Here is a 25,673-nt window from a genome sequence, read left to right on the forward strand (position 1 = left end):
GGGGCGGGGCCTGGGAAGAGGCTGGCGGGGACGGGCGGGGGCGGGGCCTGGGAAGGGGCTGGCGGGGGCCGGGCGGGGGCGGGGCCTGGGAAGAGGTTGGCGGGGGCGGGGCCTGGGAAGGGGCTGGAGGGGGGTGGGGCGGGGATGGGAAGGTTGGGGGAAGGGGATTGGGGAGTGGGGGGTGGGGATGGGATGATTGGGGGCAGGCAAGGGATAGGGAGGGTTTTGGGGAGGGGACTGGGAGGGGCTGGGGATGGGAGGGGGCGGGGAAGGCAGTCGCTTTCGGAAGCGGGAGGGAAGAGTTAGGGGTTTTTTTATTTTTATTTTTTGTTGTTTTCTTTTTTTTGTCTTTTTTTATTTTTTTATGATTTTTTTTGTTGTTGTTGTTGTATTTTGCTATATACCGCGAGGTCATAGCAATCATTCCGCTAATAGAAACTGACAGGACATAGAGACAGAACTATCTGATGAACACACACAATGACTAGAAATATATATAGAGAGAGAGAGAGAAAGAGAGAAAGAGACAGTGAAGACTTAGTTTACCTCTGAGAAACCATCCCCAAAAAATAAATCCTGTATTAACAAGTGCAAAAAAATAAAAGAACAAATAAACCCAAAATCAAAGGAAAGCAAATAAAACCTCCAAACATTAAAACACAGTGTATAAAATGGTGTGAGAAATTTAAGTCACTTTACAGCCTTTTAGTCAATAAAAAGCTGTGTTTGTGTCCTCGTTTGGATCCAGGCCCATCTTCTGAGATTTTACCCTAAAGGCCCTGCGAGAAGCGGTTGGAGGGTAAAAGCACCCAGTGTGTCCGAGCGGCAGCGGGCGGGTGCTGGGTGCGCCCCGGCGGGGCCCTGGTGGCCCTGGTGGCCCTGGGGTGGCCCTCCCGGCTACTCCTCGCGCGCCGAGCTGTCTTCCAGCGCGTTGATGCCCCCTACGCTCAGCGCCGTGCTGTTCTGCGCCGCGGAGGCCGTGAGCACTGTGTGCAGGAGAATCAGTACGAGCACACACAGTTTGAGTCTGCTGTTGCACAGTCTGGTTGCTGATGACACTGTGAGTGACGTCCTGTGACAGGGGCCGCTGGTCCCCACCGTCCCTCTGGAGGGCTTGCTGGGGCGCTCTTCTCTCCTGACATCACAGCATTCGGGTTCATCATTGGTTAGGAAGGTTTCGTAGAGCCCTGGAGGGTGAAGACAGGACAGGGCCCGGTTAAAAGGCGCCAAGAGCCACGGGCAGGAGCTCACACAGTACAGTGAAGCTGTTACTCTAACGTTCTGATCCACAAAATCTTACAGGCAGTTAAGCATTTTGTAAAGGAAAGGCAAGTCAATGCAATGTGGACACATAGTCAACCGGTACTTTTAAGTTCCTCACTGCGCTCTTTTTACATTCCCGGAGGCCACACCAGGGAAGCTCTGGGTTGTGATGAATACAGAGGGAAAGGTTCCATTAGGTCCAAAATCAGAACCTGAGGTTCTGGATCAGCTTGGTGACCAAGGCTGTACAACCATCCTTTTTCTTTAGAAGGAATGCGATTAACTGATGTAACAGGTAAAGTAACAGTAACTACTTGTGCTAAGAGAAACAACCGAACAATTGTAACATCATAGCTCTAGGAACCAGCTTTAGTAATCACTTCCTCTCGACCTCGCCCTGTCCTTAGCTCGCCTTCTTGGTGAATGGGCAGCGCCTTCTAAGCATCCAAAGGGGACATTTCCGTTGGATTTATTTTGTAAATATTGTTCTTTTTCTTCCATTTGCTGTTCTACTCAGAAGACCTATCTTATGCCTGGACCATTGCAGGAAGAGGCTCTCTGTTGTTCTATTTCCAACCTCCCCTGCCTTTCCAGGAATGCCTGCCCCCTCTCTTTTATCTTCCCTCCTCCCGGAATCTCTTCTCTTCCTCCCTTCTCCTTTCCCTGCTTCCTCTCTAATAATGCATTGTTCTTATTTTTAAATTGATACATGGATATTTTAGAAACTTTCAAATTGGTGAAAAGAATAAAATACTTGGCTACCTCTAATCTTTCCAATCTTGTTTCTTGCTCTGTTATGTATAATTTTGTTAAGTAGCTACAGAACCCATTTTGTATCTTTTTTTTTTACCTGACGGCAACATTTTCTCAAGAGTGTTAGCAAAAACTTTCTACACAGATTTTATTATACTATCCTCAAGCTTGAAATTTTACAAGCGAGGACAGAATAGTTACAAGGATTAAATCAAGATTTCGTATGTAAAGAGCTTGGCTTAGTGCCTAGTATACAGAAGCATGAAAAATTTGGCTCCTCTTAATAATAATAGCTAGTAGTAGTGTCTCATTGTCTCCACCTAACTAATACAATCTAAAATACCTTTTCCCATCTCTGCAGACTCATTGGCCAATGTTCCAGACAGCCTGAACTGCTGGTTCTTCCAGAGCACACGATACCTTCACAACTTCTCAAGCTGTTTTTTCTTCCTGGACTTTTTCCCATCAACTCATAGACCTTACTCTCATTTATCTTCAAGTTCAGCTTTCCTGACATTGCCTGTGTGAAGTCTATACTCTCTCCTGGGCTGCTAGTGTATTCTGTGGAACTCTTCAATTGTTATCTGTCCTTTTCACCGTAATTGCTAGTTTTATGTCAATTTCCTTATTCATCTGTCACCTTAAAAGCAGGAACTATGTATTTCAGCTTTGTGTTCCCACTATGTAAGAATGCCTGAACAAAACAGATACTTAACAAGCACTTATTGCATGAATAAACTCAATACATATTTGTTTAATTAAAAATCTATTAAATAAGATATTATACACTGCAATCTTCAGTTTCTTTTAAAGAAATGACCAAGATATCCTTATAATGATGCTTACAATATTCATTTCTTCTTAGGCATTCAAAGGTAAACTTCACCTTCTCCTAGATAGAATACGGAAAAAAAACTGAATTAATGAGGTCTGCATCTCCGACATTTTTATTGTATGATATTTTCTTTTTTCAAATAAGATACCTCACCAGTAGACTAATCATTTATTGAAGTATACATTTTCCAAATTATATTCTACAAAAAAGAGAGTTTATAGTTAAGATTATAAGAATAGAAATCTAAAGTTCATTTAGATCAACATTTTAGAAAGTTAATAGTGAGGATATATATATTTGACAATTTCATCCAAATAAGAAGCTCTTCCAAATGTGTTCAGAAGCTAGTTTACTGATGTATAACTAGTCATTTCAGAAAGAATAAGGCAGTTCATTTAGGCCAATAAATGTACTATTCTGCTTGACTGATAAAATTCACACTTTCTTTCCCCCTTGTCCATCCTTTTATAGGATTTTTTCAGAGTTATACATGCATATATATTAATAATCAGATAATTCCACAAGATATTAAAAAAAAAATTCTTCCACCTCCCCCAGCCCCAATTTTTCCTTCTCAGAGACAAATACTTGAACCTCTTTCTGCTGTTTCTGTATTTAGCTACATTTCTGGAAATAACCTGTTTTATGCTTTTCTTGATTTTTATCTTTTTATCTTTATAGACCTCCCCCTAGGGCACGTGAGGATAAAATACTCATTTTTCAGCCCATAGGCACCTCCCACTCTAAGTTCAGCATGCTTCCCTGTATTACGACGTTGTCAAAACACGTCTTAACTCAGACATGCAGTCACCTGGAGATCTCCGTCCCTCGCCATTCTGGTTTTCCAAGAGCTAATCATTATCTAACGGTTTCCTACACACTCACGACTTCAACCCCAAATCCCTCCCAGTTGTTTCGGCAGAATGGGGATGTTCTATCAGCTTTATATCCCAGAGTCTTTCACGATCTGGACCTGTTGCTTTTATGCCTGGCGCACAGCCACCAGCCTGACAGCCTCAATGAACGACCCCCTGGGGACACCTGCAGCTTCTGTCCTGTGGCTCTCCTATTGAGGAATAGCTCCTATGTCCTTTCTGGGTTTGGTGGACCAAGGTAGTATCTTCGTAAGGAAAAGCTCCTGGTAGCAAATTTCTGAGATGCTGCATGCCTCAAAATGTGTTTATTCTACCTCATATTTAATTTCTTGTTTGGCTGAGCACGGAATTCTAGTTCAGAAATTCTTATCCTCCAGAATTCTTTCTGTGCATGACACCCATCTTCAGTTGTTGGGCTTCTGGGCCCTGCCTTTTAGTTTTATTTTATTTTTTAATGTGTATTTATTTTTGAGAGAGAGAGAGGGAGGGGCAGAGAGAGAGAGAGAGAGAGGGAGACAGAGGCAGAGGATCCCAAGCAGGCTGTTCACACTCGGTGCGGAGCCCGCTGTGGGGCTCGAACTCACGAACTGTGAGATCATGACCTGAGCCAAAGTCAGATGCTTAAGTCAGACCGCTTAACCGACTGAGTACCCAGGCGCCCCTGGGCCCTGCCTTTGAATTCTCTTATCTCATTTCTCTTTATGCCACTGCATCTCTTTGCTCTACTTTCTGGAGGATTTGGGGACTTTCATTGTGTAATGATATTATTGAGTTTTTTTTTTTTTCTATCACATTTTAATTTCCAAGAGTTCTTTCACGTACTCCGAATGTTGTTGTTGTTTTGTTTTGAACTGACTGGTCTCATTTCACAGTTGCAATATATTCTTTCATCGTGGAGAGATTTGCAGAGCTTTTATTTGTCACGTTTTATTTCCTCCCTGCAGGGGCCCTGTTTTCTTCAAGTCATTTTTTTCTTCTTGGTTTGTTCATCTCTTATTTTTTACGCGAGAAGCCTGTGCGTTCTGGATCCAATGTCTGCGGGAGAAAGTATTGCAATGGAGCCCCTAAGCAAGGTTGTGAGTGGCCTGGGAAGGGGACCTGCCTGAACTGTTTAGATGGAGAAGTTTGTACATTTCTTTGGATCAGATTTCCCAGGAAACATGCGGCCTATTTGTCCAGGAGAGCAAAAGCTCTTTGAACCTTATCCATCCTTCCATCCTTTCGGATTTATGCCTAAAAACAATTTCTTTTCTGTTGGGTCTGCCTAGAAAACATCACTGTACTTTTCTGTATCTTGTTCTGCTCTGTTCCATCTCTGATTCATTCCCCCAGCTAGAATAATACCGGCAGGTGGATCCAGAAACCGTCTCTCGGCCCCTGGGCATCTGCCTTCGATCATCAGGGCATCTGTGAAGGGCCATTCCAGCTCCAGATACTGTCCCTCTGAGAATCCTGCTTCCCTGACCCCCTGGCAGGTGCACTTCCGGGATCAACCACCTGCTTCCTGGGAAACAGACATGCTTCCTGGGAAACCTACCCCCAGCGGCTGAGTCTTCCACACCATTCAAGGGACTACCAGAACTTATTTCCAGATGAAAAGAATTCATTTCTCACGCAATAATTTCATTGCACAAATGAAATTCATTGCATGTTATATATATTACATGAATGAAATGAATTTCAGTGCACATTATATATATTAGAAAGGGAAAAGGTTACGAAAGGGAAAAGGGAAAGGGTTACGAAAGGGAAAAGGGAAATTTTCAGTGAATGAAATGTTCTGATACATTTTGCTTACAAAATACTCTATTTGAAATCTCTAACGAATCATTAGCTGCCATTTGGCATTAAGTAATAATAATAATAATAATAGGAATTACTATTCTATCTTATAGTACCAGCCTCATGGAGCTTTTTTTGGCGAATTAAATAATATATACAAATTGCTTAGAATGGTGCCTGCAGATAGTAAAATCTCACATAATAATGATTGCTATTGTAAGTTGGGACAAAGAATAGAATCAGATTTATTATGGTCGGGGGGAGACGCCTGGGTAGCTCAGTCGGTTAAGAGTCTGACTTTGGCTCAGGTCATGACCTCATAGTTCATGGGTTTAAGTCCCACATTAGGTTCTGTGCTGACAGCTCAGAGTCTGGAGCCTGCCTCCCATTCTGTGCCTCCTTCTCTCTCTCTGCCCCTCCCCCGCTCACGTTCTGTCTCCCCCTCTCTCTCTCTCTGTCTCTCAAAAATAAACATTAAAAAATTTTAAAAAGGTTAAGGGCACCTGGGTGGCTCAGTCGGTTGAGCGTCTGACTTTGGCTCAGGTCATGAGCTCACAGCTCCCGAGTTTGAGCCCCGCATCGGGCTCTGTGCTGACAGCTCAGAGCCTGGAGCCTGCTTTGGATTCTGTGTCTCCCTCTCTCTCTGCCCCTAACCCACTCGCATTCTGTCTCTGTCTCTCTCAAAAATAAACAATAAAACAAAATTTTAAAAAAAGATTAAAAAAAGAATTTATTATGAGGAAAGACTTTAAAAAACATCCAATTCAAATTCTTTTTCTGTTTTCAGTTGGTCTGAACCACTCATGGAAGACCCTTATTTTTAATAGCTCAAAACAATTATTCTAGTGTAGTCATTACAAATATTATCTAAGTACAGGAATGTCAAATATTCTACGGAAATGGTTAAAATAAACACATGATAATATTTAAATATAATCCTTCATTATCTCAGTAATTTACCTTTCACCATCTTTAAGTCCAGAAATATATGACTATTAAGATATCTGAACAAGTAATATGCTTAATATTTTTCTGAATGCAAAAGTTTAAGAAACAGTAAAGTAAAAAGAAGGGGGAAATCACCCCAAATCTGACTTCATTAGGATGAATGAAGAAACAAGAAGAAACTTCTGCATTTGTTTTCCCAAATGTTTATTCATACAGACACATATATTCACACGGAAGTGTGCATGTAATTTACAGATTTCACATGTGAGTAAGATTCTATTCAGCATGTGTGACTGCACATTGTTAATCTTTATTTGGTTTGGTAGGAGTGATTTTAAACTTTGTGTATATTACTAAGTGAGATTATATATGTAATATACACACAATATATATGTGTATTCTATATACATAATTACGGAGTTTTAGAAACTCTAGTTTGCAATCTAAAAAACTTTCTGGATACCAGCTTTTCTTCAAGGTAATTTGTGTAATTTTACAGTTTCTTTTATGGCTATCAATCTGTGAAGGTTTTTTGTCAAGTCTGATCATTCATATTTCTCTAAAAATAGCTTGTCTTATTGATAGTTTTACATGTATTAATGCAGAGTTATGCATATTTTAAGACTAGGCTTCTATATCTTCTTTATTGTTAATACTCTATTTCATCTTTTTTTTTTTTTTGTCCCTGATAAGACTCGAAAGATTTTTTTTGCCCACTTTCCTTTGCATGATCAGAGATACAGGTCTTGAAATAATGGATATGTTCTGATATTTATTCTGTTTGCTAATGCATCAATTTCTTAATTATGTTATTTCCTTCTTCATCCTGTGTTCAATCTTCTTTTATTATCCCCCTTCTAACCATATTGAATTGAATGCTACTTTACTCTTTTGAATTCATGTTTTTCCTTAATACGTTAGTTATTGCTTTAAATTTTCCTCTGAGACTAGCTTTAGCCAATTCTTTCATGTTTTAATTTGCCGCGATTTTACATTTTCTGTAACCGTAATGTACATTTCCTTTTATATCTAAGTGACTTAAAAGAGTGTTTGATGGCTTTTTAAAAATGCCAGCTGATACTTTTCAAAACTAATTTTGTCACTAACTTCAAGTTTTATTTACCTTAGTTTCAAGAACGTGGCCTTTAAAAAAGTTCTTTTTCTCAGAGAGCTGGGTGGCTCAGATGGTTAAGCATAAGACTCTTGATTTCCACTCAGGTTATGACCCATGAGTGCCCGACATCCAGCCCAGCCTCAGGCCATGTGCTGACAGTGCAGAGCCTGCTTGGGATTCTCTCTCTCCCTCTCTCTCTGTCCCTCCCCCTCACTTTTGTGCACCCTTTCTGCCTCTCACAAAAGAAATACATATACTTAAGAAATTTGATTTTCTCTAATTATTTTCTTTGTGGTTTTTCTTTGTATTATGTAAAACTATTATCTTGCTATTTTTTGCAAATATTAACATTGCTAACAATGCTTAGTCTCTCTGTTTATATATTTTTTGCCTATTAGAACGTCACCCACCAAGAAATGTGTCTTCTACAACTGTTTCTAATGATTTTGCTTTTTATATATTTGGCTATTATGTCAGCCACAGACATATGTATGTCAGGTACGGAAAATTCATAAATCTTCACATTTTTCACTAGACATTTACTATAAATCAAGAAAACATGACACTTTGTTTGTTTTTGGTCAAGTTTTATTGTTGTTTTTATTCCTCTTGTCGTATAGAGCATATTTTGTCTGGTATCAATATAAACTCCACATGTATAAGCATCCATGCAGATACATCATCTGATATACCTTTGTCCATTATTTTAATTTTTCTTGGTCTCTTTATATTTTCTCTCTACTGTGTTCTACACGTAAGTTTCACAATGATTGAAAAGGGGAGTTTAACCCATTTACATTTATTGTCAGATCTACACTGCTTGGTCTTGCTTTTATCATCATATAATAATATTTCCAAACATTTAAAATTGTTTCTTTACCACTCCCTTTGCTTTCTATCATTTTCTCTGTGAGCATATTTAAATGCTATTTTTTTCATAATTTGTTAAATGCTGGCTGTTATTAATTCTACTTGAACTTTAGCTTTTAAAAAACCATACACACTTGAACTTAGATTTGTCTAATTACCAGTATCACTGATAAGGAGGTTAACAAAATTCTGTTTCTTCCATCTCATTCTGTATCATTTTTTGGCTATCATCAGATGTCTTAAACTCAGTTATTGTCAAATTACTCATATTTTATATCGTCTCACTTAGTAACTATTATTTAAAAAGTTTTTTAATGTTTATTTATTTTTGAGAGAGAGAGAGAGAGAGAGAGACAGAGTGTGAGTGGGGGAAAGGCAGAGAGAGAGGGAGAAGCAGGCCCCAGGCTCTGAGCTGTCAGCACAGAGCCCGATGTGGGGCTCAAACTTACGAGCCATGACCTGAACTGAAGTCGGTCGCTCAACTCACTGAGCCACCCAGGTGTCCCTCACGTAGTAATTATTAATAATGTTTGCATATTGCTTTATATCTATCTTATGCAGGGATTATATGGTTGCAATTAAGAGAAACCCAGAGGAGCTAATTTGGATGAAAAAACGAAAAGAACAAGAACAGGTGGCGGGAGTAATACAGGAAAAATTCAAGCCTATTTCATGAACTGCAAGGCCAAGAGCACACCAGGCAGCATGAAGGACAAATCACGGGATTACTGTGGCCATCAGAGAGGGACCTGCCCTCCCCCGGTGGAGGTGAGCACTGTAACCGATATGCCTGGATTGCCCCCTGCACACCTCCCCCGGCAGGCGGGCTGGGCTGCCTTTTCATGCATGTGGTCACACAGGACTCCAGCATTTTGTTCTCTCAGTGCAGTGCCGTTGGGGAGTGACAGGGATTGTGGGCTTTTCGTGACACACTGCTGGGGAGGCAAATCCACGGGACTTGTTTCTCTCATCCGCGCGGGCCCAACCAGCCACACGCTAGAGAGAGATTCCCGCAGAACAGACGCAGCCTTGGATGCCGGTCCAGTCTTTTTGAAAGAGAAATATGACGTCCAGTGGTCAAAGACATATTTTCCCCTGGAGCCTGTGGGATATTGCCTTCATCCTCAGAACTCGGGACTGTTTGGAATTTAATCTAATTTCTGAAATTTTGCCAGAATGGAGAGAATCACTTTCACCTGCCCATAGGATTGTCCTCAAGCTCAGGCAAGATATTTCCTGTCATTTCTTTGTTTCTTTTCTCAGTTTTATGTTTTGTATGTTTTCAACTTATCACATCCCCTGTCTCCATTTCTATACCACAGGTCTCCACCTTGGACCTGGCCCCTACATTCTTCATGCTTGTCCCTCCCTTTTGTTTATTCCGATTTCTAGATGGTTGATGCAGTACATCTAGCATGTATTTGCAAGTTTTCTTTGTTGCCCTACAATATTTCCTTTCTAAAATCTAAGCCCAGTGTTATGGTTGCCTGCTTCCCAGCCCAATTCCCTTTCCACTCTTCTCCTCTTGTCTTAAAGTTTCTGTATGTTCTTGAAGGTTATTGAGTAGATGCTGTGTAAAATTACCCTGGGGTAACTTTTCTCCAATACGTGCTGTAGCATTCTGCTTCTCAACTTCCTGCTTTCATGTAAAGCATATTTTATGAGATTCCATATTTTGTTTTCTGTGTGACAAAGGTTGAACCAAGTCCCCCGCAGAGAGATTAAAGACCTAGAACCTAGTACCACAGAATGTGACCTGATTCGGAGAGAGGATCTTCAGAGACTTAATCAAGAGGAGGTCACTACGGGATACCTAATCCAATATGATCTGTGTCCATATATTAAAAATTAAAAGAAAAAGGAAATTGGACACAGAGACAGACATGGACACAGGGAACATTGTGAACAGACACAGGGAGAAGGTCGGGTGGACAAGTGATGTATCTGTGAGCCAAGGAATACCAAAGTCGCCGGCAAACCCCCAGAAGCTAGCTAACAAGTATGGAACAGACTGTCCCTCGCATCCCTCAGAAGGAACCAACCCTCCCAACACCTTGATCTCAGATGTCCAGCCTCCAAAATTGTGACACGTTTTTCTTACAACAGCCCTGGGAAATAATATTCTGTATATTTCTCTTTTAACTGTGATGTGTCAAAACAGCTCGAGTGACTTTATTACTTACTTGGTTTGACATCTCAACCCCCCCCCCCCCCCCCCCCCACACACACACACACCAAGGATGGTTAGAAGTGCAGTTAGCGATCCAGTGCTCTGGGTAGCCCTTCCCAAGTTAGTTTCATTCACCTGAATCTTCTCTGTGCTGTATTACGATACCCGTGTGACCCATACCTCTTCTACCAACGCTCTCGTGCTGCACTGGAGAGGAAGCCCATGCTTTGCCTTGGGGACCCTGCACGGCCGTCGAGAATGTCTCTGGTCAGCCGGCCCTGACCGCAGGAAGTCTGGGAGGATGCTTGCCAGCTCTCTCTCAACTCGCCCTTATCCGTAAACCATTTTCCTCCAAGCGAGTACTTGTGGGATCACAGGTCTCAATTCTTGCAGGGGAGCCCCCGGTATGCTCTAATGTGATCTGATTTCCATTCTTCTTGAAGAAATGGCTCAGTCTCTTGCACGTGGTTGGGCCCTTTCTGATGACCTGGAGTTTTCACGTTCCCTTGGTTATTTTACTTAAGTCAGAAGTGGGACAGTCGGATGCTTCTGTTTACTTGGCCACTTACTGTCTGCTCTCCCCCCCCCCCCCCTTAATAGGAATTGTTAAAGGTAGTAAGGATAAGACCACATGATAACCTTTTACTAATACCCACCTAAGAGAGTTTATCTGGAATGCATTTTCATAATAAAAAAATAAATATTTTGGAAATAAACTGGCAATAATGGCAATGAGAAAATTATTACATGCGCATGGAAATAAAAATGCTAGAATAACATCAGAAAGCAAACATTACCTTTTTTTTTTAACATTTTTTAAAATGTTTTTATTTATTTTTGAGACAGAGAGAGACAGAGCATGAGCAGGGGAGGGGCAGAGAAAGAGGGAGACACAGAATCCAAAGCAGGTTCCAGGCTCTGAGCTGTCAGCACAGAGCTCGACGCGGGCCTCGAACTCACGGACTGAGATCATGACCTGAGCCGAACTCCGACGCTTAACCGACTGAGCCACCCGGGGTCCCCAAAACATCATTACCTTCCTTTCTCTTCGATCCTAATACTCTTCTCAAGGGATAAAGACTTTGGATGGATTCTGTTTCCACATTTTTGTTTGCTTTTATGTTGGGAGTGATTATCTTCAGAAGTCTACATGACAAATCCCTTCACCTATATCTTAATCCAGTGATTTAGACCCACTAAGAAAGCTGTATCACTATAGTTCTCTCCTCCCCCAGTGATCCCTACATGTGGCCAATCATTGCTTTTCTCTAAAAATACAATGACATTTCCCTATGTGTTTGTGCTCTGTATGCTAATTTTGAATATTGAAAGTAAAATAAAGTACATCCTTAGCGTTCGTTTAATCCCACTTCACTACAATATTACTGAAGATAGTTTAAACATCAGGCAAGACAGATTCTCACTTTTATGCTTCATCAATTCATAAAAATCATGAAAATTTTAGATAGCTTTGTATGTGACTCGTGATTCTCTTGCACGTTTTTTCCCGAGTTCCAATTGTCTTTCATGTTTCATATAATCAGGAAAATATTCTACATTCTTTCCTGTATCGCTAACTCATCCAGCCTCATAATCATACCAGTCTCGATGTTCTAATACAAACTTTTTTTTTTTACATTTTTTGTGGCACAGATATCATCTTATCATTTATTTTTCACTATACCACCCGCATTAAGATCCTACATTATCTTCTTTGCTGTGCCCTTGTTTCACTAGAGTAAAACTTCAATTTATGTTTCGGCTAGCACATGCGGAAGGTGAACTTACATGAGTACCCATATTTTTAAAAAATGTTTTTAAGTTTATTTATTTCGAGAGAGAGACCGAGCGAGCAGGGGGAGGGATGGAGAGAGAGAGGGAAAGAGAGAGAGAGAGAGAGAGAGAATTCTCAAGCAGGCTCCACACTGTCAGCACAGAACCCAACACGGGGCTCAAACCCATGAGCTGTGAGATCATGACCTGAGCTGAAACCAAGAGCCAGACGCTTAACTGAAGGAGCCACCCAGGTGCCCCCATGCGTACACATATTTAATTTAAACAAATAAACCTCATTGTCGCATTTTGAAAGGTAGTTTCTCGGGTACAGATCCTAGATTCATAATCTTTGTCTTCTAATAACAGGAGGCATTACTTCACTGTATCTTAGCGCCCAGCGCTGTGGTGGAAATTCTAACTGTGTGTGTTTCCTACCGACATTGTTAACAGATCGCTACTTACTTACCAGCTAAACCAGCACACATTTATTTATGCACAGTTCTGTGGGTCAGAGGTCTAGCGGGGCTGACTGGTTTCTCTACCCCGTGTTCACAAACCAAAATCAAGACACTGGCAGGGCTGAGTTCCTCTGGAGAGACTCTCGGGAAGAATTCACTTCTATGGCTATTCAGTCTGGTGGTTCCCTTTGCTCGTAGGGACCGGGGTCCTGGTGTCCCTGTATACTGTTGACAGGGTAATTCTCAGTGTCCAGAGGACGTGTGTCCCCGCTTCTTGGCTCATGGCCCTTTTCTCCATCTTCAAAGCCAGTGATGACCCACAAAGTTCTGCTCATTCTTCCAATCTCTCTGGCTTCTCCTTTTTCGTCATCTCTTCTGCCTTTCGCACTGTCTCTGACTGTCTGCCTTCTTCTGTGGTTTTCTGGGCTCAGGTGATCAGAATGGGTCCACCTAGATAATCCGGAATAATCCTCTATCTCCAGGTCCATAATCTTATTCCTACCTGCAAAGTCTCTTCTGCCATGCAGTGTGTTCACGGGTTCTGAAGATTAGGTTAGGGGCATTTTTGGGGGGGGTGATGGTGGAGTGGGCCATTATTCAGTCTACCACCCTGCCCTCTGGTTTCCAAAGATTCACATCCATGCCACATGCAAACCACATCCTAAGGTTCCAAATGCCTCCCTCCAATACAACATCAACTCAAAGTGCAGAAATCTCTAAATCTTAGTTCAAAATCCCCGAATCCCATGGTCCAACCACCTAAATTAGGTATTGATGTGACTCTGGGTGTAATCCATCCTGGGACAAAATTCCTCTGTATCTGTGAAGCTAGAAAGCAAGTTATCTGCTCCCAACATACACTGGTGAGATTGGCAGAGGCCAGGAGTTATAGACACTCTGTCTCAGATAGGAAGAAAACAGAAGGAAAAGGGGGTCATCAGTCCAAAGCAAGTTCGAAGTCCAGCTGCACAAACGCCATTTGGTTTCCAGGACTGGGAATGGTCGTGTGTGGTTCTCAGCTCCCCTCTGGGCTCAGAACTCTGCCCCTCTGACTCATCCTTCCTCTTTTATGATGAACACCACGTGTTTGCTGCTGAGAAGTTTCATTAGCACGTTTGGGGGGGGGTCTGACACCCTTTCTTCCTTCCATCCTGTCTCTGTCCTTTCCAGTCAAAGCTGGCAGTGTTCTTGTTGATCTAAATTCTCAACGACGTGTGAGCTCCTGGTCTGTGCCGCAAGGATCCGCCCCATCACACGAGAAGCTCATCCACAGATCTTTCCCAGGTAATCCCTCCTCTGTTTTTGGCTACTGCCCAGGTGGCCGAGGGGATCCATGAGTCACACCTTTCACTTCTTCGAAGAGCCTTTAACTTCCTCCTCTGACCATTCAAGCTTTCTGAGGTATTAGCCCAGAACCCTCTGTTCTCTTCTGTTTTTTTTCTAGAGTGTGGTTTCCTGAAAGGAAAGTCTTTTAATCTCTTGCCCTCTTGGAAGACAGAGATTCCCCACATCATGAAATCCTGGATTTGTGTTGTTGAACAGTTCCCTCACTTCTCGCTCCCCTTTCGCGTTTTATCGTAAGCAGCAAAAATTGCCAGGCTGCACCTTGAACGCTTTGCGGGGACATCTTTTCGGCTGGAGAGCCCATGCGCATCACATGCAATCTCCGCCTTCCGTGCTCCTGCAGGGCACGATTCTGCTGAGCGTGCCGAAACCACATAACCCGTTTCGGGTTTCCATTAACACCTTCCTTATTCCTCTATGAGCCCTGGCCGGTGGTCTTTAACGCCACACTTCGACATCTTGTTCACGGCAATCGGGGAATCTCATTAGCCTGGTCCTTTATCTTCTCCCAACTTCCCCCGCTGCCTTGTTCCAAAGCCGCTTCCATATTTCCTGGTATTTGTTACACGGCCCCACACGTCCGGTACCCGAAACACGCATTTGCTTTTCAGCGCTGCTGTAAAAGCTGTCACAGGCACAGTGGCTTAAATGGCATTCATTTAATACATCCCCGTTCTGCAGGTCAGATGCCTCGGCTAGATTGGCTTCCCCACTCAGGGTTTCGTGAGGCTGAAATCGAGGTGTTGGCCTTGACTACCCAGGCCGATTCCGGAGGTTAGCAGAATTCACTCTCACGTGGTTGTAGTACTGAGATCCTGTTTTCTTGCTGGCTGTTGACTGGAGACTCTGTTTCTAGAGGCCGCCTGCATCCCTGGCTGGTGGCCCCTGTCCCCGTGGTAAAACTGTGTAGCAACAGAGGGGTCGAGTCCTTCCCTCCTTCAGTTTCTCTGATTTTCCTGCCTCATCTTTCTGGCCCATGCTTCTCTGTTCTGTGATGACATTGGCCCACCTGGACAATCCAAGACAGGCTTTCTATTTTAAACGTGAGCTTGGTGATCTTGGTGATCCTGGTGAGACTGGCGATCTCAATTCCACGTGCAAAATGCTTTCTGCCATGTCATGTGTCTGTAATGTCATGTGATCACAAGCATATGACGGGGGGAGAAGACCAAGGAGGCCAAAATCCACCTTGATGTCAGCATCCCTCTCTTTCCCTGGAGGGCTTGCTATCCTCTGTGAAAGCTCTTTGGATATGGTCCACATGTCTGTTGTATTCTCAAATCTCAAATCTGTGTGGTTTCTTTACAGCTTCTTCTGAAGTCATCTCTTGAAAATTGGATAGTTTTCTAGGGTTATTTTATTTTTATTTTTTTTAAGTTTATTTATTTTGAGAGATGGGTGGGGGGAGGGAGAAAGAGAGAGGGAGAGAGAGAATCCCAAGCAGGCTCCATATTGTCAGCGCAGAGCCCTACAAGGAGCTCGGACTCACGAATCCTGAGATAATGACCTGAGCTGAAACCAAGAGTTGGCTGAGCCACCCAAGACCCCCCGGGTTATTTTATAATTGTGCTGGTAAAACAATATAAAATGAAAGGTCGACCTAAGAAATGAATTTTTTTTCCCCAAACCATAATGACCATCTGCAGAAAGAATTAGAATCGGACTTCTGAGTATCTGTATATTTATAAATTTTATAGTTATCTTTTCTAAGCAAGGGCAAATTTTTCCATTTGAGTAATTTTTCGAGGGGAGTAGTGGCCAGGTGTATCAGACTAGTAAGATGAACAAATGTTAGCATCGGTCTTGAATCTAACCATTTATAGCATTATATTCCTTTTCTTCTAGCTGATATCGTTGAGAATAATGATCACTTCTTCACCCCATCCTGGTACTCTAAATACCTGGCAGGCTGTTTATTCCCCAAAGAACAATACATATTTATTTGATGAGGGGAAGGAAGCAAGGAATAATGCCCCTTGAGCTGTAAGAGAATGTTTCAGTAAGTTGAGTCGTTTGGATGACAAAGCAAAAATACCTCGATATAGAAAGGCCACTCAGATCTGAAAGCTAACTGTGCATTAACTCGAAAATAAATCGCTCTAAAAACTGAAAATGATGCTAAGTGAAAGGAAAATCAAAAGTCCACATTAAAATGGCAGAGATGTTCTGCAGAGAATTCACTCATTCATTAAAGCCATAAGCTGAGTCGAGAAATAAATTGGGCATTTGAAATATCTTGAAGCTAAGCAGAGAATTTTCTCCATAACGGGTCCTAAAGTTTTCCAAGACCGTACTAGAAAAACAGACTGTCTGTAGCCTGAGAGAGTATAATCTAAACAGAAATCTAGCACATGCTGTTAAATATCACATTTCACATTGTTATTTTCCTGAAAATGGTTATAGTGATTTTTTTAATTTTAAAAATGTAGTCTAAGAAAACAGAAAAGAAGAAGAAAAAAGGAATGGACAAAGAAGATACAGTCTCACTAGATACATCATTCTAATTTTCCACCCCTCCCCTAATGAATCCTTTGATGGCGGCCTTGATGAAGACTTTATTGGCTGGTGTGGAGGAAAGCCATATGGGTTTCTGGAGAAGTCAGCGTGCCATAGTTCAGCTGTTTGGGTTTGCACAAAGCATCAAAACAGTGCAGGGTCCCAGGCCATGGGGACTGTTGGGACAGAAAGGCTCACGTTCCTCTTCCTTATTCGGATCAGTTACCAAGTACAGCGACTCGAGCGGAGCTTACAAGAGTCACCAGGGAAAGGAATAAAAATCTCAACTCCTCCTCTTTCTTCACCAGGAACCATCGTGGCTGTGAGACGCTCTCCCTTCTCCGACCAGACTGCTCTCGCAGATGGGAAGTGTGTCGAAGGAACTTCATGAATTGCGTTTCAGAAATTCAGAGAAATTTCTGTAAGTGTGTCCTAGGAATCCACATCACAGGAGGGTGTGAAAATGCTGGAACTCTCTGGGAGATGTTTCTGGGACTTCGTGCTTCGCACCAGCTAGTTTCAGCAGCGAAGAAGCCATATGAGAAAAAGTGTAGTGTATGGTCCTTGTTAAGCACATTACCTGTGATGTTCTGCTTCTATTTACTTGTGTTATTTTTCTCCGTGAAATGGCACGGTGGGCTCACTGATTATAAATCAGTATCATTGTTTAGTATGTATCCCACAGTCTTTTTTTTTTTTTTTTTTTTTTTTAATTTGGAAATCCTTGGTAACTATGAGTCTGCAGAGGAAATCTCCTTGAAAACAGGAAACTATATAAATAATTCTGTGGCTGCGGTATCTCAAACCATGAGTTGTAATTGAAGAGACAGTTTTGCTAATGCTTTGATCCATCGATGTTTTTAGAGTACGAACATTTCCTGCTTTTCTTTCTAAAAAGAAAACCAGACTTTCTGTGTAATCCCAGAACACATACACAACTATCTCAACGTCGATGTGCACTCAACAGAGGCAAACACAAGGTAATGGCTTCAAGGCATGGAAATGGCTCATAAAGAGACCCTGACTTCAAAAATAAGCTTTCTTTTCAATGAGTTAGGGGAAAATTATTTTCCTAATTTGATGTACCAGGCTTTGAAACATTAAATGTGAACAAAACCAGTTGTGATTTTAGTCAAAATGTTTGTACTTAAAATAAATGCTCAAGGGGCGCCTGGGTGGCGCAGTCGGTTAAGCGTCCGACTTCAGCCAGGTCACGATCTCGCGGTCCGTGAGTTCGAGCCCCGCGTCGGCTCTGGGCTGATGGCTCAGAGCCTGGAGCCTGTTTCCGATTCTGTGTCTCCCTCTCTCTCTGCCCCTCCCCCGTTCATGCTCTGTCTCTCTCTGTCCCAAAAATAAATAAATGTTGAAAAAAAAATTAAAAAAAAAAATAAATGCTCAAACTTAAATTGGTAATACTCTGACTCTAAAGAAAAGCAAATGTATGTGAGCAGTTTACAGACCGGATAAGAAAACTGGTCTCAGTATCTTAGAGCTAATGTTAAATTAAAAAAATGTATATTTTAACTGGAATTCTTGGCTACTTTTGTTTTTCAGATTTAAATGGAACTGAATTCTAGTAGTCGCAACATTTAAAGTAGGGCATTCAAATGAAAATAAAATAAAATAATCATTTTCCGAAAGGAATTACAAAAACATTGGAAGCAGTGACACTGGGGGCAGGCAGGTGGGGTTTGGTGGATGGAGTAGCTATCTTGAAGAGGGTATCACTCATCGTTAGAATGCACACTTCCATTAAAAACAATGTTATATCTTATATTTACACATATTTTCCACTGAGAACCTGGCATGTCAGTTGCCAAAGGGAATGTCTCAAGCAGCAGCGTTTTAATTGCTTATTTCCTTAGTTACAATGCCAGGTATAGCAGCATAATTATGATTCATTTCATCCAATGATGTCTTGAATTATTTGTTTTGCTTTCTGATTGTCGCCCTCTGGGGTCATTGGTTTAACCTGCCATTGAAGAAACAAGACTCAAGTTTTAACAAAATACAAAGGAGCCTGACAATGGTTGCTAATTAGCCAAAGAATGAGTTTACAGTGATAGAGATAAAACACCAGGAAATGATTCTCTCTCTCTCTCTCTCTCTCTCTCTCTCTTTGGGGTGGGGAGGGGGATAACAGGATTTAACACTCACTTATAACTCTTATTTGAGAGCTCGAGAGTTATCTGTTTGGTAGAAGATCCACTAAACTGGGAAGATATAAAGAATGGTAAGAATGAGTTTTGAAGTGTGGCTCAGAGGTGATACAATGTAAACTAACACACGGAGAAGTTCCGCTCAGTGCGTCCCCTCCACTTGACCCCTGCTGTGTTTGATTAGTCTGCCACTCTGTTCCATGTGAGGGAAGCGGCATTCTTAAAAATTCTGTATTTCCCACAAGAAACAGATTCAGGAAAAGGAGAGCGTGCCTGGGTCATGACAGAAAGAAAGGAAGGAAAAAAGAAAAGATCACGTATGAAATTAAAATGAGATGTTGTGAGGCACTACAAAAGAGAAATAAAAAGAACCAGTATAAAAGAAAAAAAAGTCTAAATACTAGTATTTAAAAAACTGAAAAGTAATGACGCATCATGCTTCGCTTAAAACATACAGGAATATTCATGACAATATTCTATGTCCATAAAGGAGTGAGAAGCCAGAAGTATAACACATCGCTGGGGAGAATCTATGTGTGGTCATAAATTATCTGAGTTTTTGGCAACAAGTATCAAAAGCTGAACTTCTGTGTGCCCTTTTACCCACGAACTCCACCTAGATGAATTTATGGAAAGAAACCCGAAGTGAATGGAAGTAAGTGTGCATATATGTCCATAGAAGCGTTTTTAAATATAGTCCTATAATTACTAAAACGCTTAAGTAATTTATGTTACACTCATATCCTGTATTATTATTCAAATGATATTTTATGCTGCAGAAGCATATTTTAGAATGCAAAGCCCTATTCATTGTATAGAATGTTATTTTCCCCTTGGTGGTAGATGATGGTTTTTCTTCCTTTTGCTTATGTGCATTCACTGAGCGTTTTAAAATGATTAAGCATACATTTTCCAGCTTAAATATAGCAATGAATATCCCTTGACAGAAAAGAGGCTGTGGGTGTTTAAAGCTCTTTGACCAACAAGGTTAGATTTTTTTCAAAGAGATGCATCTTTTCTTTAGTGCAGGGACACTGAGCATTGTGCACAGGATGGGGCTGCTTTGGGCTCTGACTCGGTGCTTGCCAGCACATCTCCCCTGGGAAAGTCGCGCTCGCTTCCTTGTTCTCCTTGAGGCCTGTGGTGGGCAGCTGCCGTTTAGCGCAAGGAACGTCACCCTAAATGATGAACGGCCCGCAGATTTTACTTTGGGGATCGGCCATCCTCCGCTGGACGGATGCGGTGCACGTGAGGCTGATCCGGCCCCTGCCCCCTGGCCCAGGCCACAGTGATGGCTCAAGTGTGGACACAGGACCGAGGTTAGGACAATCCGACCCCAAAGCGGGACTGCTGCAAACACACCAGGAACGGGGTGATCTCTTCCTGCCAAAGTTCCTAAACTGAGCGGTTATAGATCTGTAGCTGTTGGTCAAATCAATTAACGAAGAGAAAAGCAGAGCCTAGAGCTGGGGAGAAAGAGTCAAGTGGGAGATGGGGACAGAACTAGCGGTTGGTCCACATCTATGTCTCATTTCTCCACGTGTAGATCAATAGACATCTACATGATCTATATGATCAATATAGATCAATATACCTACATTCTCCTCATATGTGCGTTCCTCCATCTATCATCTATCCATCTATCATCTATGTATATATCTATCCATCCATCATCTATCTATCTATATATCCATCATCTATCAACGTTTATTTATTTTTGGGACAGAGAGAGACAGAGCATGAACGGGGGAGGGGCAGAGAGAGAGGGAGACACAGAATCGGAAACAGGCTCCAGGCTCTGAGCCATCAGCCCAGAGCCCGACGCGGGGCTCGAACTCCCGGACCGCGAGATCGTGACCTGGCTGAAGTCGGACGCTTAACCGACTGCGCCACCCAGGCGCCCCCCAGGAAATTTTTTTAAATTAAGACTTTAAGAAGACGAAGAATGATCTAGTACTTTAAAAACATATGGACGTCATTTTAACATTGACCAAGAATAAGCTTAAATTTTGCTCTACATGTCTCACCAAAATTAAGTGCATCCTAAACTATTATAATAGTTAACTGGTTCTTAACTTTTTTTGGTCTGAAGACCCTGTTAGGTGCTTGTATACTTAAATACTAGTGGCAAACAATTGGTAAATTAGACTTTTTTTTTTTTAATTTTTTTTTTCAACGTTTTATTTATTTTTGGGACAGAGAGAGACAGAGCATGAACGGGGGAGGGGCAGAGAGAGAGGGAGACACAGAATCGGAAACAGGCTCCAGGCTCTGAGCCATCAGCCCAGAGCCCGACGCGGGGCTCGAACTCCCGGACCGCGAGATCGTGACCTGGCTGAAGTCGGACGCTTAACCGACTGCGCCACCCAGGCGCCCCTCCATCATCTATCAATCAATCATCTATCTATCTATCTAATGAATAACATTTAAGACTCTGATACTTATCCCTGGACTTTAAGATTATATAAACCAACGAATCCTCATTTTGCTTACATCCGTTTTAGTTAGGTTTCTGCCATTTGCGAGGGTCACCAACGTGCACACTCTCCTCAGAGACATTGTGGGGATTTAACAAGATGAACCTTAAGTACTTGTCTGAATGTATTACACATCCTCTGCACTCACAATTAGTGGCCAGTAACAATCCTAACAGTGGTGATAATCGTAATGGTAGTGAGACAGGACGGTTGCAAGGAAGCAATGGATTCAATCTTCTTCATGGATTTTCTCTTTGCTTGGGAAATAACCTGTGGAAACCTGAGGGAAACTGTGGGGCACCTGGGTAGCTCAGTGGGTCAAGCGTCCCACTCTTGATCTTGGCTTAGGTCATGATCTCACAGTTCGTGGGTTTGAATCCCGCATTGGGCTCTGCACTGACGGTGTGGAGCCTGCTTGGGATTCTCTCTCTTTCTCTCTCTCACTCTCTGCCCCTCCTATTCTCTCTCTCTCTCTCTCTCAAAATAAATAAATAAACTTAAAAAAAAAAAAACCCGAGGAAAACTAGTTTCTCTGTATCCCCTTTTCATGTCTGTGCATTTGTGATAATAACACTCTCCATACTTACTTCCAAGAAAAGTAATGGAGATATAGTGAATTGTTCCCTTCCTGCTCTGTACTCTGTTAAGACTTTACATGTAATAACACCAGTCTAGTTTTTATTTAATTTGTTAATTCTACAAATGAACATGTGTGTCTTAGGTTATGAACCACATCTATTAATCAATCTATCTCCAGCATCTGGCACAAGGCCTGATAATAGATGAATGCAAAATGCTGGCTTCCCCCAGAGATGTCTAAATCCAAATCCCCAGTACCTGTGAATATCTGGTTATGTGGCAAAAAGGAATTAAGGATACAGATGGAATTACGGTTGCTCGTTAGCTGACCTCAAAATAGGAAAACTAATCCAAGTGAGACGAATCTAATAACATGAGCTCTTAAAATGGAAAGAAGGAGGCCAAATCATGGGTAAGAGAGATATGATGGGTGAAGAATCTTCCCCACCACTGTTGACTTGACTTTGAACATGGAGATGGGGAAGAGCAAGCCAAGGAATGCGGGTGGCTTCTAGAAGCTGGGAGCTGTCCGAGCAGACAGGCAGCAAGAAAAGAGGGACTGCGGTCCAACAACGACAAGGAAATGAATTCTGCCAACAATCATAATGATCATGAATGGGTTCTTCTCTTCAAGCCTTTAGAAGGAACACAGCCTTCTGACATCTTGATGTTACTCTGGTGAGATCTGTGTCCACATTGTGACCTATAAAACTGTGAGGTGATACATTTATATTGGTTTAAGCCACTAACCACTGCATTCGTGACAATTTGTTACAGTAGCACTAGGAAATTAATGCAGTGAGTCCTTAGGAAATTCTTAATGAATGTGTGCCAATGCAAAAGAAAACACCTAGGAGGAAAGGACATAGAGTATAATATGGCGGAGAAAGAGTATAATTTTACATTCTTTCACCACACTTTCCTTGGACATTTTTCTCCGGCATAGCAGGTGTTTTGTAACAGAAGCTGGACGAGGTCATGACCCTCTGGAGTCATCCTTTTGGTAAGAAAGTCACAATGAAGAGAAGGCCAGCTACTGCAGGTACAAAGTAAAGTTCTGGTGAAAAGGCCCAGTGAGTGACAGCAGGTGCTGTGCTAGGCAGGAAGTCAGATGCGCCAGCTTCTCCCGCCGGCCTCCCTGAGGACTTGGGAAGGTTCCCTAACTTCTCTACTCTTCAATGTTCTTATCTGCTAGGTTTAATCGTTGAGCTACTGTGTTGGACAGATACAAACAACTGTTTCTCCACCCTGCAGACATTTCTAAGTGATCACCACACGTGTTCTAGTGACACCTCAATTCCCCCTCAATCCAGGCAACAGTCCTTGCAGCCAGCGTGAGACCCGCCATGGCACTAAATGACCGCCAAGGTCCTTTCAGCCCCGAGACTCCACAAGCTCACACAAGGAGTCCCCTGGTTATATGCTCGCGTTTGCTTCTGTTTGTGCTAATGGACGGAGCTTGTGATTTTTCCATAAATTTGATGCTTTTCCTTGAGGGTGGTTTCTCCATGCTTTCAAAAGTTCTCTCTTTGTGGAAAGAATAAAAGCAGTGAACATACATGTAAACCCTTCTTTTTTTGTAAGGATTAAGATTTGGAATTCAAAAGCTGTCCACAAATTTCATGAAACTATTGTATGTTATATTTCATTCCAGAACAAGAGTAGGTTAGAAGTGATTAGAACAATCCCATTTCCAAAAGGAAGACAATTTATCTAGAGATGAAAAGTTTATTTAGCTAGAGATTTTCCCTCTCCCACCCCCCCCCCCCCATCCTACACTTAACAATAGAATTTATTTTTTGGAGCAGTTTTAGTTTCACAGCAATTCTGAACAGAAAGCGCAGAGAGTGGCTAGATTTTCCAAAATAAAAACTTCCCTCACAACTGTTTCCTGAGATGAGGGGTTTTCAGATTCAGGCTTAAACATCTCCTAACTGTTGGACCATAAAAACTTGGACACAGCAAACACAACAGCGTTGCAAATCGATTGTGGTTCTAAAGTTCTTCGAAAGGAGGTTCGTGAGATTTACGAAAATAATTTGATTTTACAATTAAAAATGATCTGTGACGGTGAATACTCTCTCTTCATTATGACTCTCTCTACATAACTATTATCTTCTAAATCCTCTTGGCTGAGCCAGCTCATTGCCTTTATAATTCCTTTTTATTGCTTCCTCTCTTCTAATCCTCTGGAACTTTTGAAGTACCCCAAATTCGTCTTCATATAAGACTTTGACGTTATTCCATTCTTGAACAAACAATATTGAATGTTATCTGTTTTATTCCAAAATTGCTAGGCATTGCTCCGAGCTGCCGTAACCCAGCACCACAGACGGGGGCTTGGACAACAGGAATGTCTGGTCTCATGGTTCTGGGGGCTGGAAATCCGAGGTCGGAGCCTTGGCCAGTTGCTTTGCAGACCAGCCTCCTCTCCCTGTGCCTCTTCATAGCATCTTCTCTCTGTGCGTCCAACTTTCCCTATTTTCTGAGCCTGCTCTTGTGGGCCAGCTGATTCCCCTAAAATTGATATGTTGAAACCCTAATTTCTAGTACCTCAAAATGCGGCCATATTTAGGGACAGGCCCTTTAAAGAGGCAGTTAATTTAAAAATGAGGTCTTTAAGGAGGGTCTTCATGTGATATGACTGATGTCCTTATAGAAAGGGGAAATTTGGACACACGGGGAGGCACCAGGGGCCACATATAAAGGGAAGACAGTGTGCCGGCATGGCAAGGAGGCCTTTGGAGAAACCAAAGCTGACAGCATCTGATGTTGGACTTCTGGCCTCTAGAACCGTGAGAAAATTAATTTCTGTTGTTTAAACCACCCAGTCAGTGGTATTTTGTTATGGTGACCCTGGCAAATTTATACATACAGTAATAACTGGATGAGGGCCCACCCTAATGACCTTATTTTAATGTGATTGCCTCCATAAAGACCCTACTTCCAAATAAGGTCACATTCTGAGACACCGGGGGTTGGGACCACAGCCTGTGGATTTGGGGGGCTGGGGACAGAATTGTCCCACTCAGTTTGGGGTGAGGGGCATTTAAAATGTAAACCCCACAAGGTGAGATGTCACATCGTTGGTTAGACTTTTGTTAAAGTCCCAGTATCCAGACCGTGCTGAGGAAGAGAGGTGCAGGATGATGGCGCCAGGCAATGAGCTAGCTCAGGCGGAAGGAACTCTCTTCCACACGCATCTGTATGATGCACATGGCGGGGGGTGGAATTTGAGGGAACAAACAGCTTTAGAGTGAACCGCTGACTCTTTTGTCTCCAAAGGACTAACATTTTGTGAAAGCGCATCTAACCGTCAGCCTCCTTTTGTGTGAGTCCTCAAGGGGTTGCCAGCAGAGGGAGACAGACAGAAAGCCCCTGCCCTCTCTCAGGGCCTGGACTACCATGCCTTCCCCAGGCGCTTCCCCCACCTCACCTACAAGGGGGATACCCGCAGATCCCTGGGGGCTGTTACCCATTAATTCACCCATTAGTCAACTGCCTACTGAGCCCTTTTGTGGGCCCTGGGGACACCGTCAGAAGCAGTGTAAATTGTGGCCCCAGTTGGGTTCACCATGAGGTGGGGAGGACGGGCCAGGCCCACGTGATGTCTTGCCCTGCAACACAGCAGGGTGACAAGACATAATCACAGGGTGCTGTGGGCACAAGTATAACCCACCCAAACTTGGGGTGTCAGGGACCTCTTAAGGGGGTGACAAGTGCCAAAGGGTTAGCCAGATGAGGGCACGGAGAGGGCTGTGCCGGGCAGGGGGA

General features: G+C 42.5%; 1 protein-coding gene across 2 annotated transcripts in view; it reads right to left on the bottom strand.

Annotated features, from left to right (window-relative positions):
- Positions 1-377: 377 nt before the first annotated feature.
- Positions 378-25,673, bottom strand: part of NALF1 (NALCN channel auxiliary factor 1) — a 628,680-nt gene continuing 603,384 nt past the window's right edge. Inside the window, exons 3-4 of one of the 2 annotated variants that reach the window (XM_045481814.1) lie at positions 2,863-2,908; positions 1,074-1,187 (exon numbers count right to left, since the gene is read on the bottom strand). In XM_045481814.1, coding sequence (XP_045337770.1) covers positions 2,886-2,908 — 23 coding nt within the window. In that variant the 3' untranslated portion in view covers positions 1,074-1,187; positions 2,863-2,885. Of the gene's footprint in view, positions 1,188-2,862; positions 2,909-25,673 lie in introns of both variants that reach the window. The other variant, XM_045481803.1, reaches the window with a different exon arrangement.

This window comes from Leopardus geoffroyi, chromosome A1 (assembly GCF_018350155.1).
Source record: "Leopardus geoffroyi isolate Oge1 chromosome A1, O.geoffroyi_Oge1_pat1.0, whole genome shotgun sequence".
NCBI classification, from domain to species: Eukaryota; Metazoa; Chordata; class Mammalia; order Carnivora; family Felidae; genus Leopardus; species Leopardus geoffroyi.